At 38.7% G+C, this 19,769-nt stretch overlaps 1 protein-coding gene across 2 annotated transcripts in view; it reads left to right on the top strand.

Annotated features, from left to right (window-relative positions):
- LOC137370102 (upstream-binding protein 1-like) overlaps positions 1–19,769 on the top strand; it is a 111,759-nt gene that overhangs the window by 59,627 nt on the left and 32,363 nt on the right. Inside the window, exons 5-10 of one of the 2 annotated variants that reach the window (XM_068032242.1) lie at positions 43–149; positions 521–673; positions 1,768–1,878; positions 6,306–6,413; positions 11,869–11,966; positions 12,165–12,219. In XM_068032242.1, the coding sequence (XP_067888343.1) occupies positions 43–149; positions 521–673; positions 1,768–1,878; positions 6,306–6,413; positions 11,869–11,966; positions 12,165–12,219 (632 nt within the window). The remainder of the gene's footprint in view (positions 1–42; positions 150–520; positions 674–1,767; positions 1,879–6,305; positions 6,414–11,868; positions 11,967–12,164; positions 12,220–19,769) is intronic. The other variant, XM_068032244.1, reaches the window with a different exon arrangement.

Here is a 19,769-nt window from a genome sequence, read left to right as displayed (position 1 = left end):
ATTCTGGAGATGTGACAGATTTATATTTTTAAAAAACTACAGATATTCCAATGTCTGTTGGAATCATTGACCCCAGGACTAATCCAGCACAACTGAATACTATTGAATTTCTATGGGACCCAGCAAAACGCACCTCTGCTTTTATTCAGGTTGGTAGAGATATTTGTTCTCTATTAAAATAGAGGTGTTACTTGGTGTAAGTAATGGCATAACAGCTAGTTAGGTGACAGAATAATCTACTAAACAGCTAGCTGGGGTACCACTGAGTATAAACGAAAATGGCCATCTGAAGTTGGAAGTGCAAGTTCTACATGAGTTTACAGTGTATGGTGAATAAAATACTCCCTTGTCTAGCTTTGAAAAACTATAAAACTGTTGATTTTGAAACTGGACCATATAATTTTATTATTAGTCATTTTATTGTATCTACTGAAAAATCCATAAAATGTTTTGTGGCAGCTTAACTTTTTTTTAATGCAATCAGCTTTAATCCCAGAAACTACACACTTATTTTTTGCAGGTACATTGCATTAGCACAGAATTTACTCCTAGAAAACATGGGGGTGAGAAGGGGGTTCCATTCAGGATTCAGATAGACACTTTCAAGCAAAATGAAACTGGAGAGTACACAGACCATCTTCATTCTGCCAGCTGCCAAATTAAAGTTTTCAAGGTACTGTGTGATGCATTTTTTGTTCAAAGTGGCACTTCTGCACTGCATCTTGAAGATAATACAGCTGGTGACTTAATATTCTGACAAGCCTCTATGGATAGTGAGTATACTTGTTCAATGGTAGCTTACAAAAATAAATGTTTGTAAATTTGAAACACCCAGAATTGAGAAGTCTTCATGCCACTACTTGAAACTTATAAATTCTTATGTCTTGATATATATTTTTCATTCATTCTCACTGACCAGTATGCCTTAGCACAACTATGAAAACATACCTTGTCTTCAAAGTTCTCACTGACAGCAGTGAGTTTCATGCATTTGCTTTGGTCATGTGTTTTGCATCCTGTGTTTTGGGGGTGGTGTTTATATGTTTTGAAGTGGAAGCTTAATGAAACTGCACACCCTTCAATGCCAAAGTCTTCATTTTTATTTTATTTCTAAATCTTTGTAATGTTGGCATTTGAGCAGATAATCATCTCAAAGATGGGAATCTGTCCTGACCAGCCTTAAAGCTGTGGTAAAAGTTTTGTGTAAATTGAAATATTTTATATTGTTTAAGCCTTACATAGGGGTGTCATTTTATTCCTGTGTTGTAAAACTTTTCAATAATTTGGCAATTTTCCGCTTTCTTCAGTCTACCTAAAGTGGTGGAATGTGATAATGAGCACTGGCACATAGGCAGTCCTCTAAAATGCTGCTTTTGATGGGTGAGTCTAGAATGAATTTTGGTAAACTGTTCAATTGCGAAGAGGGGTGCATCACAGATGAGCAAAATTCTGCCCTTTGATGCAAGAATCATTGGTTTACAAAAATTGGGATGGTATACCTTGGCTGCTTTATTTGCCTTTCTAGAACTGAGGTCAGTTATTGTGTTCCCACCACCATCTCAGCTGAGATCAGTTCACCCAGCACAAACCAGTATTTAAATATGGCACCAATTTGGTACCACTATATATTGTACTGGTGTATTTGCTCACTGAGTCAATGGGTAAGCTGGAATTTCAACTTCAGGTTTAATGCATTATACATGTGATCTTTCTATACCACAGAATTTTGAGTTGCAGGATTTCAGTTTTCCTCTTTTTTTTTTCCAGCCCAAAGGAGCGGACAGAAAACAGAAAACAGATAGAGAAAAAATGGAGAAGCGAACAGCTCAAGAAAAAGAAAAGTATCAACCTTCATATGAAACAACAATCTTGACTGAGGTAAAATACAGGAAAGTACAGGTTAAGAGAAAAACATTAAGAATGCAGGTAGCACAGATGCAGTTTTTTTTTAAATACACTGGAAAAATGAGTCTAAATCATACAATCTGATTTATACAGAGCCCACAATTACTGTGTTTCTTGCAAGTTGGCAGGTTTTCAAACAATGTTGCTTTTTGTTTTACTTCACCCCCTCCATTTCATTTTTTTTGGTTCTGTAAATGTTCTTTTCTCCTATTCCCTTGCTCCACTGAGTGTAACAGATCCTATCCGAGAGTGGGAAAGTAAGTGATTAAAGTAGGGAGTAAAAGCAGTTTAGCTACTCACCTGCATTTTCCTTTGATCATATGCAATTTACTCTTTAGTGAACTCTGATCTGAAGGATAAATTCTGCAAAATTTCAAAAATATTTGTGCAAAATTATAACATCTTTCAAATTCCCTCTTTCCTCACACTACAACCCTTCTATGTAATGTAATCCGGATTAGAGTTCTTTTTATCAGCTGTGTAGGAACCATTGTGTTACATAAAAGTAGTTGATTACTTTTATCTGCACACCCAGATATTCTTCAATCCCATTTCTAACTAAACATTTATCGGAATTTTGTAATGTTTAAGCTGTTTTTGAGGTTTTTCTGGAACTCTGCAACACATTTGCTATCGTAGCAACAGTTTCCTTTTTATCCCTTTTTGAGGCCTTTTAGTTTTGTAATTGTTTTCCATCTTAGTGCAAGTTAAACAGCCTTTTTGCATCTATCTCTATTTCAGCACTTCAAATATCTAAGTTATATCAGTTCTCCATCATTGTGTCTCTAGTAAAAACAAGTTCTTTTATTTTTCTCAGTCAATTTGCAACACTCTTCTGCAGGTGCAGATCTATAGAGTACAAATCCTTGGGCACTGGCAGCCTGTAGTACGTTTCTCAAATAGCTGCTGTTCAGACATTAATCCAGATAGAGTAGTCTAGACAAGAGGTGCTATCATGGAGGGTATTGCTGCTCAGTCTGATCCTGTACATTATACTTTCTGGCAGATATTTATAATGCAATGGAAAGTCTGGTTGAATTCTCCCTTCCTGCCACCCTACAACCACTAAGGCTCCAGTTCTTATCCAGGACAGCCATTTTTAGCCCATTCCAAATCAGACCGGGTGGACGGGCATGTTTTCAACAAAGAAAAATGTGTTGTGCATGAAGTGGGTCCATTCATATATTTGCACATTTTTAAAAAAAGAATTAAAAACGCAGACTCAAATTTAACATTGGATCTTATCTATATAGTATAGTAATGTTCTGCACTTTGAGCCTTAATTCATGTAATTGTCCTTGTAGTTCTTGTCTGAACTCTTGTTCAGTACATTTATTTTTGCAAGGTGAGGTGCCTGTTTCTGGGATGCATTATACCTGATATGTTAGTGTTGAGTTGTACAGGATTAAAATAATTTGCTCTGCCTCGCAGCTAAATGTCCTGAAGTGCAACCTACTCCTTGATTAACTATGGTGATAACAGCTTCACGTTGACAGGATACTTGAATGAACAGTAAATAATGGCACTTAAATCCCTCTCCTTTTCTATCTTGCCGAATGGATCTTCATTAATTGTATACCTTTGTTTCCTGTTCCAACATCTGTTACCGTACATTTATATATACATTAAAAGCCATTCACCGGGACTTTGCCACCTGCTTAATTGCCCCAGATATCTCTGAATGCTGTTAATCTCCCTTATGTTAATCCTCTGGTTACGCAACTTTGTGACATTAGTGCATTTTGTAATTATACTAAATTGTAGTGTACTGATGTGCTGTAACTTTTTTTGCCATTTTATTATAGACCCTATTTTTGAAAAAACACACATAAAGCTCAATTTGTGTCATGTTATTGGATGACTGAGACATTCCTGACACATTTAACCTGTTGATTTTCCTCTCACTTGTACTCATTCACCAATTCTCATTTTCACTTGACCATTTGATTTAAGGTATTCTTGCATTTTTACCTTTGTCTTGTTCACTGTAATTATGCCATAATTCTTTTTACTTTATTTTTCTTATTTTAAATCTGTTGCAATCTACTGCAGTAAAAATAGCCTTGAAAATGCTGTGTAAAATACTGGCTCCACTGTGTTTCAGAGTAGGAAAGTCAGGCTTGTTATAATTGAAAGTTCTTGTGACTATTCCTGGTACTAAAAGATGGCTGACCTGCATTGCTACAAATATGTATTGCTTATTCTTCTATGGCTGCATCTAAAATACATCAGATTTAACAGGATACACACACAACTCCTGAAGAGATATTGGAAGAAATTTGTCAGGTAATGTTGATCAACACTGGATGAGAAGATGCTATATGTTATCCTCGAATTGAAAGAAGCTTGGTTAATTTTTCAGTTTGTGGGACTTTGTAAAGAAATTCCTGAAATACACTGGAGTTTATTTACTTCATTTTATTGGTCGCAGACTTTGGATTTGGAAGGATGTCTAGTTTATTGAAGCTGTTGGAGAGGGAGAAGCTGTGGAAGTTTCTGAGCACAAAGTTACTTGTGTGCACACCTAGGCCATGTGAGTGACCTTCCCGTGCATGCAATGTGATGTACTATATGTACATAGCTTAAAAAGGGTGATGCACATCCTGATCAAGAATTTGATTAAATGCCTACACTTGGGTTAAGGTAGCAGTTAATGAGGTTCCAGTAGGTGCAGACAATGTGCTCCAGTGGTTGCCAGTTTAATGTAACGTATGAGAGAATTCTTATTGTTTTATCCTTACTTAAGAATTGGTTTGTTAGTATTGAATCTTCAAGTTAAGTTGAGAGAGAGGAAGTTGTGACTATTATGCTATTGTAATTGTTTCAAGATTACTCAAGTTGAAGTGTTTTGCAAAGAGGTAGCTTTGAAACTTCGAGTCCATTCTGGCTTCCATTTCTAATTTGCTGACATCCACTATTGGTTTCAAGGAATTGCAAAGAGTTACTAATGTTCTGTTTCCACATGTGATTTAACCTACTTTGAAAAAGTATATGCTAGTAACTTTGTTAGCTGTCTAGTGGATGTTTATTTTGAATCATTGTTGCTTTGAAGAAGCAAATAAATGAACACTACTCCAATAGTGAAAGCATAAAAAATGAGCTACTAGCCTTCTGGCATCTTTAATTATAGAATCAGATTGCAGAATTTGTTCAACTTCACTTTTGATGTCCAGCACCTTTTTATGTTGGTGTTTCAACTGCTTTGGCAGTACTATGTTGGCTTCCACATTTGGGATACTAACTTGCAGCCATGTTAATTGACCTTTTCACTGTGTTCCACTACACTTTATCTGGCCAAATGGAGAAAAGTGGATCTGCAGAAGGTATAATGTGGAAGTGGAACTACTCACCCTAGTGAGCCACTGGGTAGCTCAGGAGTCAGTAACACTTGGACTCTGTACCAGAAAGATGTATGTTTGATTCTGAGAGCTCTGAACCAAACCTCGATGCATTGAAGCATGTCAAATAGTTGGGCTTGTGGATGGATTGGCTGCAAGAGAAGTGCTTTTAGGAAAGAAAAAAAACTGACACTTCACACATCCCAGGTCAACCGTGCCTGCTATTGGGCTGAACATCAGGGCACCAACAGCCATTTTAAAACATTACAAGGTTTGGACTCTTCCTAACCTGGCCAGAAGATAATTTGTGGTGGAGAATGATCTGGAAGGTGAGAAAATCTCTTGCAGAGCATACAAATAACTTAAACCCAAGAGTGAAGGCAATTCTAACCCAAACTTGGAACAGTTAAAAGTTTAGCAGTGGTGGTGTGTATTGACTTTAGTATAAAGGACAAATTTGTTTTATGAAAATCAACAAAGATGCACTGAACTCCATCAATGTTAATTGTACATGGAAGAAAATATGCTTTTCATCACTGATTTTGTGAAGTACTCCATTATTCACAAGACTCTTAATGCTGGCACAAAAGATTTAGAACAACATTACTCAAAATAAACTTGCCTATTCCTAAAATCTTTCTAATGCTTTTTGAACCCAGCCATCAAACATTTTAAATTAAAAATCTAAACTTAGTTGATGTCCAATATTTGCTCCTGAAGTGGATGCTTGGGATGCTCAGGTTTTTTGTTTTGAGCTACATTTACATTGAATTATGACAAAATCACACCTGCTGCAAGAGGGGAAAAAAGCATACCTTCTGTTGATGCTAGAATTCTGAGTCAGTTATATCTGAGTTAATGGGAGAGCAGCCAAATATTTATTTGGATTATGGCATCTGAAGAGTAAATTGAAGATCCTGATGGATTTTCTTTTCTGCATTAAAGTTAAATTTCTAAAACAAAAATGGTTAATGTTAAAGAAATGCTTACACTGCTAGGTGTTGTGCTCATGATTTCATGATCTACTGTATAAATTGATCCTAGTCTTTGGTGTCTGTCCAGATGAGGCTTGAGCCTATTATTGAAGATGCACTTGAACATGAGCAGAAAAAGTCCACCAAGCGGACTTTGCCAGCAGACTGCGGTGATTCTCTGGCAAAGCGAGGCAGTGTAAGGACTTCTGCTTACCTTTTCGTTGTACAAGACCGCTTGTGCAAGAATACAATCCAAGTGTTAGATATAGGACTAGCTTTTATCTGCGTACAAAACTTAACTGTGATGGACTTAGTTTGGATTTTTCTGCAAAACTTTCAACTCCTCTTCAGGTCTCAACCCTCCTAAATCTAACACTTGATACAGAAGCTCTTAATTCCTCAAAGGCCACAAAAATATGTATCTAGCATGTTGCATTGTAATCAGGTAATTTTAATTTTCATAATATTTTACGTACTCAAATGGTCGCAATTTTTAAAACCGTTTGAGATGGAATGTTCGGGGGGAAGTATTGATGCGAGGTCTTTGCTGAAAGTTATTCATGAATTGTTTAATATAGTACAGATGTTTTGCTGGAAAAGTAACTAATTTTATTAGCTGAGATTCATATAAATACATATTTTGGTTTTTGTGGCCTAAAGCAGAGAGACATTTTGCATAATATAACAAGTGGAAAGTAGAATACTTAAAATTTTATTGTGAAGAATGTGTTCTACTTGGGCTATATCTCTTTCTTTTGCTTTTTTTTTGTCAACTTTATTTTTTTCCCTCACACCTTTCAAATGCTGTCAACTCTTTGCACTGTTAATCCTTTTCTACCCCAGACTAGCTATAATGTTCTTTCAGCAGAGCTATGTAGTTTTTTCATGTGCATTTTTTGGAGGGGTGCTCTTCAATTTATATGTGTATGTGTGTAACTTGTTCAGTGCTCTCTTTTCACGGAGAATTCAGAACTCTGGAATACAAACTCCAGGTTTGAAACTGCTATCTTTAACACACAAAGCTCTACTCTATATCTAGTCTTGAGCAATTCCTAATTTTTGTTCTGTCTGAATTGTTTTTTTTAAAAAAAAAAGGAAATGAAGGTTCAGGATAGAAGGTATGGTAGCTTATAATCATGGTACTGGACTAGCACCCAGAAGTCATGAGTTGAAATTCCAAAATAACAAATTGTGAAACTGAGTACTACAAAGCTGGCACCAAAAAATGGCCATGAAAGCTGCTGGCTGACCATAAAACCAAGCTGGTTCACTAAAGTCCTTCATGGAAGGAACCTTACTTGCACGTGACTCCAGTCTCGAACAGCATGGTCAAGTCTTAACGTTCTCCAGATAACTAGAAATGGGTAATAAATTCCATATTGCCAATATTGCCCACATTTCAAGAACAAATAATAATAAATACAAGTTTTCATTTAACCTGCAATCATTCCTGATTTGGAAGAGATAGCTTTTTAAAGCCTAGGAACACATTGCTGGCTAAAATGCATGGGAAGCCTAGCAATGTTGAATTAAGATGATTCAAATTCAGAGATTTCATTGGTGTGGAATCTTTATAGTGCTTTTTAATGGGCTTTTTAAAAGCTTGGAACAGACCTTCAAAGTAATGCTGCTTAAAGAGGAAAGTAAGTCGATGTTTTTTTATTTTACTTAGTTTTTATAGAATAAAATAATAAACTCCCCTTTAATGTATTTGATTTTTTTTAGTTTTGGAAACTAAGTTTGCCTTCTAGCTTGCAGAACCTTGAAAAGTCTCTGTCCTAGCAAGGTGGCTTCACAGAGCTAATTGTGAGGGATTGCTTCAGAGCACCCCAAATCCAGGAAATACTAGACTGGAATTTGCTGTTGCATAGCATCTAATGATGTTTGCTGTTGGTTAGATTTGACCTGGCACCCTTCAACTCGAAACATTTTTGCCCACAAAGTCACTGAAAGTGTAACCTGATAATGGCACAGCAAGGGAAAATGGGCATCTGGCACATGAATAAAGAAGGCACATAACAGGGTATCTCTTTAACCTGTGAGATTTAAGGATTTTGAAATAAAACAGGAAGGACTGAGAAGAAGGATGAATGAAAAGGGATGGAGTCAATGCCAAATCAAGTACAAAAAGAAAAATAAAGTAAGAGGAAAAAAGAGACGTAATTGAAAACTAAGAAAATTTGACATATTTAAAATGTCTCTGAAAAATACAAAACCTGAATGAGACTCCAGACTTGTGATATTAAATTTTCACTGCCAGAAGGATTGATTGGCAGTCATTCACACATCATTTGAAAGGGTATTGTTTGTAATGACAAGAATTCTGTGGTGAGTTTAATGGAAAAATACAGCATGTTCCTTTAAAAAAAAATGAGGGGGGAATGGCCAAGGGCAAGGTGCCATTTTTGCGACGCCAGCAACGGAGCGGTACAATTGCTGCAGCAACCTTTGGTATTCACATTTAACAGCACAGCTTCTACTCACCTTACTTTCGGGGTTGGCAAGGTTGATTGGCATTGCGTTAACAATTATCAGGTTAAAAAGGGTACTTACACAGTAAATTATGAGCAGTAACTTTCTGTGGCAAGTTTAATGAGTAATTCATGTGAAAATGCAGCAAGTTCTTAATGGGGAGGGTGAGGCAAATGGTGGAGTGGTGTAGATAGACCAAGTTGGGGACTATTTGCAACCCATGGCGTATCTCTTTGGCTGAACTTGCTGGTGGATCTTTGCATTTTTATTTACCATTTTTATAGCAGGATTTGGGCCAATGTATTAGGCTGGGAGCATGATCCTGTGTGGTTGGACAACTCTGGCAATCTCTCAGGCCAGCTTTAAATGGCTGTTTGAAATGGAATTGCTTTGGCATGCTTCATTTAATTGATGTCCTAATGACATGTACTTGAGGATCTCTATGTAGCAGGAATATTTCCATTTTCCAAAAATGTCAAATTTAAGATGGGTTTATCATTTTCCTTCATAAGAAAGTACTTTTAAATTAAAAAGTGCTTTCCAGAATCACCCTTTTTCAGCTGCATTATCTTATCTTTCAATTTTTGATTGAAAATGCAGATGCAATGAAAACAGTCAGAATCTGCACAAAGCAGTTCATAGCATAATTGAAGAAGCATTTCCCAAAATGTTTTCTGTGTGCCATTTTCATAGTCTAGTAATAATAATCGCTGTTGTGTTTGATGTTGGAGTTGAAAATGAATGAAACATATGTCTAACAATTTTCTGATGAACATAAATAGAATAATTTTTAATTCGGGGTTTCTGAATTTACGATTTCAAGTGTGTTTTTGTTGACATAAAGCCGGAGAGAAAAAATCTGTTAAGATCAATTTTGCCCTGCAATAGCATCCCTCATTGACAGATTACGGAGCATCTTTGTTGCCAGTGGAGCCAACAGTGTGGTGGGAGAGAAACTGGAAGGATCCTTCTGTAAAAACTTCTGAAACCAAATTGGAGCAGAGCCTATAATGGCTTGTTATTTCTTAAAAACTTGCTTTGTACAATGATGCATAACATTTGTTCTGGCTAAATTTCTTTATAAAGTATGGAGTCTTTTATGTTAATCTCAGAAGTTTTAGATTCTCTTTCTGTTAATGGTTTCAGTTGGTAGCTCTTTTCTCTTTGTCAGATGGTTGAAAGTTCCCACTCCAGGACTTGTGCACATCATCAAGGCTTGACGCGACAGTGCCAAATGAGGGAGTGCTGAATTTTCTGAGGTGCCATTTGTTGGATGAAACTTTAAACAGAATCAACCTGTTCAGGTGGCTATTAAAGCTTCCATGGCACTGTTCAAAGAAGAGCAGGAAGTTCTCATATCCTGGCCAATAGTTATCCTTCAACCAACACCACACAAAAAAAAATTAATTGGTTATTAAATCGCTTTTGCTGTCTGTGAATCAGGCGTGTGCATAATTGGCGGCTATATTTGCATACTTGACAGTGATGTAATTGAAAATAATTTTCTGATTTTGAAGTGCTTTTGGTTTTGGGGACATGATGAGGTGTTATGTAAATACAAGTTTGTTCATTCTGAAAGCGCATATTTGCACACCTCAACTTTGAGAATAGTCCAACTCATTGATTTATATTTGACCTTTTGTACTCATTAAGAAGAAGGAGGTCAATGCTGCAGAACTGGATTATTTTTCTTTGTTTGACAGCCAGGTTAGATCTAGGTGAATAGGACCTATACTTTGTTCTGACAATTTCCCCTAACTCCAACTTTACAACAATTTAGAGCAGTATTGCAACTTCGTGTTAAATTATATGTTTTGTGTTGTGGAACTGCCCTGATGGGAATGTCTAAACTCACTTAAAATGGGGTGAGTGACATTAATTTCCAACTTGAGTCCTGGCAATCAAAGGCAGTGTGCCAGTCCCAGGACAGTCTAACTCATTACTTTTTTTTTTGAAAATTGGGAATCTGGTCTCAACTAACTTTCAGTTTTTGAGTGCCTAGTTTGATGGTCAGTGTAATTTAGCTGGTTCTGTAACATTGCCAGTAGATCCATATGAATTGACTAATATTCAGCATTGCGTGAAATTACATTTTTTCCTTCTAAACAAAAATTCATATTTCTATTCAAGTTGAGTTCTGTATATCCACCTTTTTCTATTCTACACTAGCAACATTAAGTTATCTGTGGAAATTGGGGAAAATAAATATAATGAAAAGCAACTTATTTAATAACGTGGCTTGGCTTAACTAGGAATTATATACTTATAGTTTCTATCTCGTGGCATGCAAGAGAGTTCACAGAATCACAGAACTGTTACAGCACAGAAGGAGGCCATTCGGTCCATCGTGTCTGTGCTGGCTCTCCGAAAGAGCAATTAGCCTAGTGCTACTCCCCTACCTTCTCCCCATAGCCATGCACATTCTTCCTTTTCAGATAACAATCCAGTTCCCTCTTGAATGCCTCGATTGAACCTGCCTCCACCACACACTCAGGTAGTGCATTTCAGATTCTAACCACTTGCTGTGTGAAAATGTTTTTCCTCATGTTGCCATTGCTTCTGGTGCCAATTACCTCAAACCTGTACCCGCTTGTTCTCGATCCTTCCACCAATGGGAACAATTTTTCCCCATCTACTGTGTCCAGACCCCTCATGATTTTGAACATTTCTATCAAATCTAAGTTAGAGTAATCGTTCTGTGCCAAACAATGCTAAAACCATATTATCCGGAAACAAAACTACCAAATAATGTTTTCATTCCCTCAGTTCTTGAAGTTTACTTACATGTTGGAAGTAAGATCCTGTGATTGAAATTAAGATAATGCAGCAACACCAAGCAGGCGTGTTACTAAATGTATTCTACTTCATAGTACATTTATTTTTGTTAATACATGCTTAGTTTGAAATTTGCCCCTTTTGCTTACCTGATTCATTTTTTTGATTATGCAGCAGCACTTTTTCATGGTGCCTCCAGAAACAAGCAATTTGATCTATCCATTTGGCTATCCTTATCAATTTATCATTTGCATATGGAAATATGTTCAATTCTCAGTTCTGCTTTCTTCCCTCTTCTAATGCATAAATCCACAAATCATTTGTACCTAGTAGGGAGCTTTTTTCTCCTTGCTGTTATAAAGAATTTGACGTCCTAATCTTTTCTCTCTTTTAAATTACTACAGTGCTCTCCTTGGCCAGATAATGCCTACGTGAACAGCAGTCCTTCTAGCACTCCAGCATTTACTTCTGGACAAGTCAGTACTTACAGCGTTCCTGACAGGTACAGTGATATTGATGGAGTTTAATGTATTTGTATTAAAACTTGATAAATTTAAGCATCTGTCCTGATTGTTTAACACTTAAGTCAAAATTCATATTCGGGACTTGGGCAGTACAGATTTATAGTAGTAAGATCTTTTTCCTTATTTAAAAATGCGTGGAGTTGGAACTGCAACTCATAAATGCTGTTGTTTTGCAGTAACTCTTCTTCACCAAATCATCAAGGCGAAGGGACACCACAGTTTGTAGTGGAGGTATGTGTCTCCCCACAGCAGTAAAGCTAGAGGATTACTTCTGGTGGGCAATGCACAGTTTACCTTTATCAAAAAGTAAAACTATTAATTTTTGGTTATGGAAACAATATCCAATCCTATTTTGAGACATTAAACTATTCAGTTCTGCACAGCGTGGTATAGATGTACTCATTTAAGTCTGCGATCTTTTAAAATAAACTGGATTAGTTATGATTGAAAACTGATTCCTTGTCTGTCTTGCCATACTCCTGTTCAATAGGATTATTATATTGCTCAATGTCCTGCATAAAACTGAAGTGAGAATAAAAGTGTTAACATTTAGAAGTATTCAACTCTCGACATGATTTAAGTATGTCTTCACTAAAGGTAACAGCATTAGATTCTTAAAAGTTTATTCTGAAAATGTAGGAATTAAGAAATTTCCATGTTATGCAAATAATTAGTATTTTGATTTTCTATTGTTTTCACAGGCATTCTAAATAAAATTAATGTTGAGGTGCCTTACCCCTGTTCCCCAGTTGGATATAGTATCTGTCTAATGAACAGATCTACAGAAATTATAATGATTGGTAAATGTGTTTGACATTGGGTCATCTAGTTGAATAAATATATTTCTAGTAGGACTGAGGTATACTTACTGATATTGTGGTTTGTGATTTATTTAAAAGTGGTTTTGGTAAAAGAGAAGATATATTTTAGCTGTGCAGTAGATGCAAGAAGATCTACACTTAGCAATGTGGCTATCTGTAATGCAGAAGTCCGAATGGTAACACAGGAAAAGAAGTACTCCTGTGTTGACTTAGAGTAGTGATTTCTCGAACCATTTAACTTATAGGCTTAAATTAATTTCCTGTTCACATGCACAGATACTAGATTAAAATGGGGCCGAATTCAGCAGCTGTTATCCAATGGATCTTTAGATGCAAACTTTAGAATAAGGGAGAAAAATATGCCCTTTAAAGAATGACTTTTCAGCATTCAAAAGGCTCAGAGAAAATATACCAGATCAGAGCTGCATTCAGTGAGAAGCTGTGGTGGTGAAAAATCCTATATTAGAACTGTTTTATAACCTGTAATAATTGAACAATATTACACAAAATGAAGTAATGCCATTTAAAACTATACCTACATCATGTATTCAACCATCATTGTTTAACTCTGGTAAGTGGGAGCCTTGATCTTTATACAGAATTGATTCCTCGTTTATCAGTGCAAATGTCATCTTGTTGCAAAAGATGGAATGTAAAGAACCCCAAATAAGGAAAACCCTTGGCTTGGTTAAAATTAAAGCAGATCTACCAAGTACACTGGTACTGTAATCCCTAGCAGATTCCTGATATAAGAATACACCACCGCACCTGCTTATGTCCCACACCTGACTCACTTGCTGCGCTATCCAGCTTTTATTTGTGGCTCAGCTTGTCCTCCCAACTTATAAATTTAAAGTTAAAGTAAATTTAGCAAAATACCATGCATTTGTGTAGGACTTTTCAAAGATTTTCATTGTATATTGTTACAACCGAGGTGGGTGGAGTGCACTGTTTATTCTAGTCCCACTTCTCCACAGGTCATAACATATATTTTTAAATTTTCCCACCTAACTGATAGTCAGTCATATACTTTATTTTTCCCAGAATAGAACACACTAACCAGGTTTCTTTAATGAAGAACAAAATTATTAATTTATTATAGAGCAAGTCTTAACTAGTAATGAAGTAAAGCATAAACACACATTTAAATTTTAAAGTCCCATTTTTACCTTAGCCCCTCTCACTCGTGCGCACGCGCGCATGCACACCCGCACACATATACACTGGTTAACTGGAAAAATAAAAGGGATTTAAAAAAAATTCAGATCACTGTTACAGACAAAAAAAACACAGTTGGGCTGATTACTTGCTCATTTTTTGAAGAAAACAGCAGATGAGATATGTTGTTCCAAAACTGACATACAGTCTGGCCTCCGAGTACATGTAGACCGGTCACTCAGATCTTTTAGAACAGTTCTTTTCAGGTGACGTTGATAAGCAACTTGGCAGGCTTTCTTCAAAGACATGAGACGAGATGAAACATAGAAAATAGGAGCAGGAGTAGGCCATTTGGCCCTTCGAGCCTGCTCTGCTATTCATTATGATCATTGCTGATCATCCAACTCAGTAGCCTGTTCCAGCTTTAGCCCCATACCCTTTGATCCCTTTAGACCCAAGAGCTGTATCTAACTCCTTGTTGAAAGCATTCAATGTTTTGGCCTCAACTGCTTTCTGTGGTAGCGAATTCCACAGGATCAGCGCACTCTGGGTGAAGGAATTTCTCCTCATCTCTGTCCTGAAAGGTTTACCCTATATCCTTAGACTATGACTTCTGGTTCTGGACTCCCCCACTGTCGGGAACCTCCTTCTGCATCTACCCTGTCAAGTCCTGTTTGAATTTCATAGGTTTCTATGAGATCCCCCCTCACTCTTCTGAACTCCAGCGAATATAATCCGAAGCGACTCAATGTCTCCTCATGCGTCAGTCTCATCATCCCAGGAATCAGTCTAATACCTTCACTGCACTCCCTCTATAGCAAGAACATCCTTGCTCAGATAAGGAGACTATAACTGCACACAATATTCTAGGTGTGGCCTCACCAAGGCCCTGTATAATTGCAGCAAGACATCCCTGCTTCTGTACTCGAATCCTCTCGCTATGAAGGCCAACATACCAAGAACAAAGAACAGTACAGCACAGGAACAGGCCATTCGGCCCTCCAAGCCTGCGCCGATCTTGATGCCTGCCTAAACTAACACCTTCTGCACTTCCGGGGCCCATATCCCTCTATTCCCTTCCTATTCATGTATTTGTCAAGATGTCGCTTAAATGTCGCTATCGTATCTGCTTCCACCACCTCCCCTGGCAGCAAGTTCCAGGCACTCACCACCCTCTGTGTAAGAAAACTTGCCTCGCACATCCTCTCTAAACTTTGCCCCTCGCACCTTAAACCTATGTCCCCCAGTAACTGACTCTTCCACCCTGGGAAAAAGCTTCTGACTATCCACTCTGTCCATGCCGCTCATAACTTTGTAAACCTCTATCATGTCGCCCCTCCACGTCCATCATTCCAGTGAAAACAATCCGGGTTTTTCCAACCTCTCCTCATAGCTAATGCCCTCCAGACCAGGCAAACCATCCTGGTAAACCACCTCTGTACCCTCTCCAAAGCCTCCACGTCCTTCTGGTAGTGTGGCGACCAGAATTGCACGCACTATTCTAAGTGTGGCCTAACTAAGGTTCTGTACAGCTGCAACATGACTTGCCAATTTTTATACTCTGTGCCCCGACTGATGAAGGCAAGCATGCCGTATGCCTTCTTGACTACCTTATCCACCTGCGTTGCCACTTTCAGTGACCTGTGGACCTGTACGCCCAGATCTCTCTGCCTGTCAATACTCCTAAGGGTTCTGCCATTTACTGTATACCTCCCACCTGCATTAAACCTTCCAAAATGCATTACCTCACATTTGTCCGGATTAAACTCCATCTGCCATTTCTCCGCCCAAGTCTCCAACCGATCCATATCCTGCTGTATCCTCTGACAATCCTCATCATTATCCGCAACTCCACCAACCTTTGTGTCATCCGCAAACTTACTAATCAGACCATCTACATTTTCCTCCAAATCATTTATATATACTACAAACAGCAAAGGTCCCAGCACTGATCTCTGCAGAACACCACTAGTCACATCCCTTCATTCAGAAAAACACCCATCTACTGCTACCCTCTGTCTTCTATGACCGAGCCAGTTCTGTATCCATCTTGCCAGCTCACCTCTGGTCCCGTGTGACTTCACCTTTTGTACCAGTCTGCCATGCGGGACCTTGTCAAAGGTTTTACTAAAGTCCATATAGATAACATCCACTGCCCTTCCTTCATCAATCATCTTCGTCACTTCCTCAAAAAGCTCAATCAAATTAGTAAGACCTCCCCTTCACAAAACCATGCTGTCTCTCGCTAATAAGTTTGTTTGTTTCCAAATGGGAGTAAATCCTGTCCCGAATAATCCTCTCTATAATAGCTTCCCTACCACTGACGTAAGGCTCACCGGCCTATAATTTCCTGCATTATCCTTGCCACCTTTCTTAAACAAAGGAACAACATTGGCTATTCTCCAGTCCTCTGGGACCTCACCTGTAGCCAATGAGGATGCAAAGATTTCTGTCAAGGCCCCAGCAATTTCCTCCCTTGCCTCCCTCAGTATTCTAGGGTAGATCCCATCAGGCCCTGGGGACTTATCTACCTTAATGCTTTGCAAGACACTATTTGCCTTTTTTACCGCCTGTTGCGCCTGCATGCTTACCTTCGGCGACTGGTGTACGAGAACACCCAGGTCTCGCTGCATATTCCCCTCTCTGTTTATAGCCATTCAGATAATCTGCCTTCCTGTTTTTGCTACCAAATTGGATAACCTCACATTTATCCACATTATACTGCATCTGCCGCTATTAGCCCACTCACTCAACTTGTTCAAATCACCCTGAAGCCTCTCGGCATCCTCCTCACAACTCACCCTCCCACCCAGTTTTGTGTCATGTGCAAATTTGGAGATATTACATTTCGTTCCCTCATCTAAATGATTAATGTTTAGTTTAGTTTAGAGATACAGCACTGAAACAGGCCCTTCGGCCCACCGAGTCTGTGCCGACCATCAACCACCCATTTATACTAATCCTGCACTAATCCCATATTCCTACCACATCCCCACCTGTCCCTATATTTCCCTACCACCTACCTATACTAGGGACAATTTTATAATGGCCAATTTACCTACCAACCTGCAAGTCTTTGGCATGTGGGAGGAAACCGGAGCACCCGGAGGAAACCCACGCAGACACAGGGAGAACTTGCAAACTCCACACAGGCAGTACCCAGAATTGAACCCGGGTCGCTGGAGCTGTGAGGCTGCAGTGCTAGCCACTGTGCCGCCCCGTATAATGTATATTGTGATTAGCTGGGGTCCTAGCACCGATCCCTGCGGTACCCCACTTGTCACTGCCCGCCATTCGGAAAAAGACCCATTTATCCCTACTCTTTGTTTCCTGTCCGCCAACCAATTTTCTATCCATCGCAATACACTGCCCCCAATCCCATGTGTTTTAATTTTACATGCTAATCTCTTATGTGGGACTTTGTCGAAAGCCTTCTGAAAGTCCAAATAAACCATATCCACAGGCTCCCCCTCATCAACTCTACTATTTACATCCTCGAAGAATTCCAGTAGATCTGTCCAGCATGATTTCCCTTTCGTAAATCCATGCTGACTGCCTGATTCTACCATTTTTAGATGCGTTTCATTGCAAAGTGTGTAAAAATAGAAAACAAATTTTAAAACACTTTTTCCACACATACTCATTCACTCTTGTAGTTAATACGATTCTGCACTGTACCGTCTTTCATTCAGAGAACTCAGTTAGATTCTCGATAAAGCATCTGCAATAACACTTTTCTTGCCCACGATGTGGATAATCTTTAAGTGATGAGGTTGTAATAGTTAACTCCATCGGAAGAGTCTGGCATTCTGGTTTTTACATTTTTCCACGAAGTTCATTCCCAAATCAGCCAACTGCAATCTTCCAAACACAGCCCCCCCAGTTGTTCCAAGTGAGCAATTGGGTAGGAGTCTGTATTTGTTACTGTATTAACTTTTCTGTAGTCTATACAGAGTCCAGTTGAACCATTAGGTTAAGCCACTAATACTACTAGTAAACTCCAGCTGCTTTGACTGGGTTCTATTAGGTGGTTCTCCAGCAGGTATTGGATTTCTGCTTTTACCTGGGCCTCTGTCTCTGGACTTAAACGGTAAGGATGCTGTTTTATAGGAAAGTGTTCCCCTACATCCATATCATGTGTGGCTAAGGTTGTATATCCTGGTTTGTCCCTACAGACTCCTTTAAATGCTGTGAGTAACTTTGTTAGGTCTTCTCCTTGGTCTGCTTCCAAATATGACAGCATAGTGTCCAATCTCCCTAGCAATTAAGTGTTAGCTAACCGGATAGTAGGAGGCTCAATTTGAGAATTGTCTAGACTTTCTTCTGCCTCATCCTCACTTTCCCTCTCATCCTTCACTGTCCCTACTATCTGACATACCTGTGCTTGCGTATCCTCCTCCTGGCGATAATATTGTTTTAACTTATTGATATGACACAGGCGATTCTTCTTCCGGTGACCTGGGGTGTCAGTCAAATAATTTTCTTTGCCAATTCTCTTGACCACTTCATATGGACCACTGAACCATGCTTTCAGCAGTTCACCCTGTAAAGGCAGTAATACTAACACTTGATCCCCTGGTTGAAATGTTTGGGTCTTAGCATGTCCATTTTTTCATAGTAGTTTGGGAAGAAGCTTGAAGGTGTTCCTGAGCTACTTTTCAGGCTCTTGTGAGCCGTTCCCGGAACACGGATACATAATCTAGCACGGAAGATTCATCCCTCTTCTAAAAACATTTCCTTAATTAGTTTTAGAGGACCTCTTATCTCGTGTCCATAAACTAATTCAAAAGGACTAAAACCTGTAGATTCATTAGGCGAATCCCTGGTAGCAAACAAAAGAAATTCTAACCCTTTATCCCAGTCATGGGGATATTCATGACAGTTTGCCCTGATCATTGTTTTGAGGGTCTGATGGTACCTTTCTAAAGCTCCTTGTATCTGTGGGTAGTATGCTGAAGACTTTAGCTGTGTTATATCTAAGTTACCTGTTACTTGCTGAAAAATTTTAGACATAAAATTGGAACCTTAATCCGACAGTCTCAATTGGTAATCCATATCTAGTGAAGAACTGGGTTATCTACTGCTACCTTAGCAGAAATTGTTCTCAAGGGAATGGCCTCTGGGAACAGATCCATGATAGTGAGTATATATTGGTGTCTCGCGTTTGTTTTTGGTAAAGGTCCTACACAGTCTACCAACACCCTACTAAATGGTTCCGCAAAAACTGGTATGGGAATTAGAGATGCTGATTTTATGGCAGGTTGCGGTTTTCCCACAATCTGGCACGTGTGGCATGTTTTACAAAACTGCACCATGTCCTTGGAAAGACCTGGCCAGTAAAAATGTTGACCGAAACATAGAAACATAGAAAATAGGAGCAGGAGTAGGCCATTTGGCCCTTCGAGCCTGCTTTGCCATTCATTATGATCATGGCTGATCATCCAACTCAGTAACCTGTTCCTGCTTTTGCCCCATACCCTTTGATCCCTTTAGATCCAAGAGCTTTATCTAACTCCTTCTTGAAAACATACAATGTTTTGGCCTCAACTGCTTTCTGTGGTAGGGAATTCCACAGGCTCACCACTCTCTGGGTGAAGAAATTTCTCCTCATCTCAGTCCTGAAAGGTTTACCCCGTATCCTTAGACTATGACCCCTAGTTCTGGACTCCCCCACCATCAGGAACATCCTTCCTGCATCTACCCTGTCAAGTCCTGTTTGAATTTTCTAGGTTTCTGAGATCCCCCCCCTCACTCTTCTGAACTCCAGTGAATATAATCCTAACTGACTCAATGTCTCCTCAT

Source organism: Heterodontus francisci, chromosome 5 (assembly GCF_036365525.1).
Source record: "Heterodontus francisci isolate sHetFra1 chromosome 5, sHetFra1.hap1, whole genome shotgun sequence".
NCBI classification, from domain to species: Eukaryota; Metazoa; Chordata; class Chondrichthyes; order Heterodontiformes; family Heterodontidae; genus Heterodontus; species Heterodontus francisci.
The sequence above is the reverse complement of the archived record's forward strand: the minus strand, read 5'-3'. Positions and strand labels throughout refer to the sequence as shown.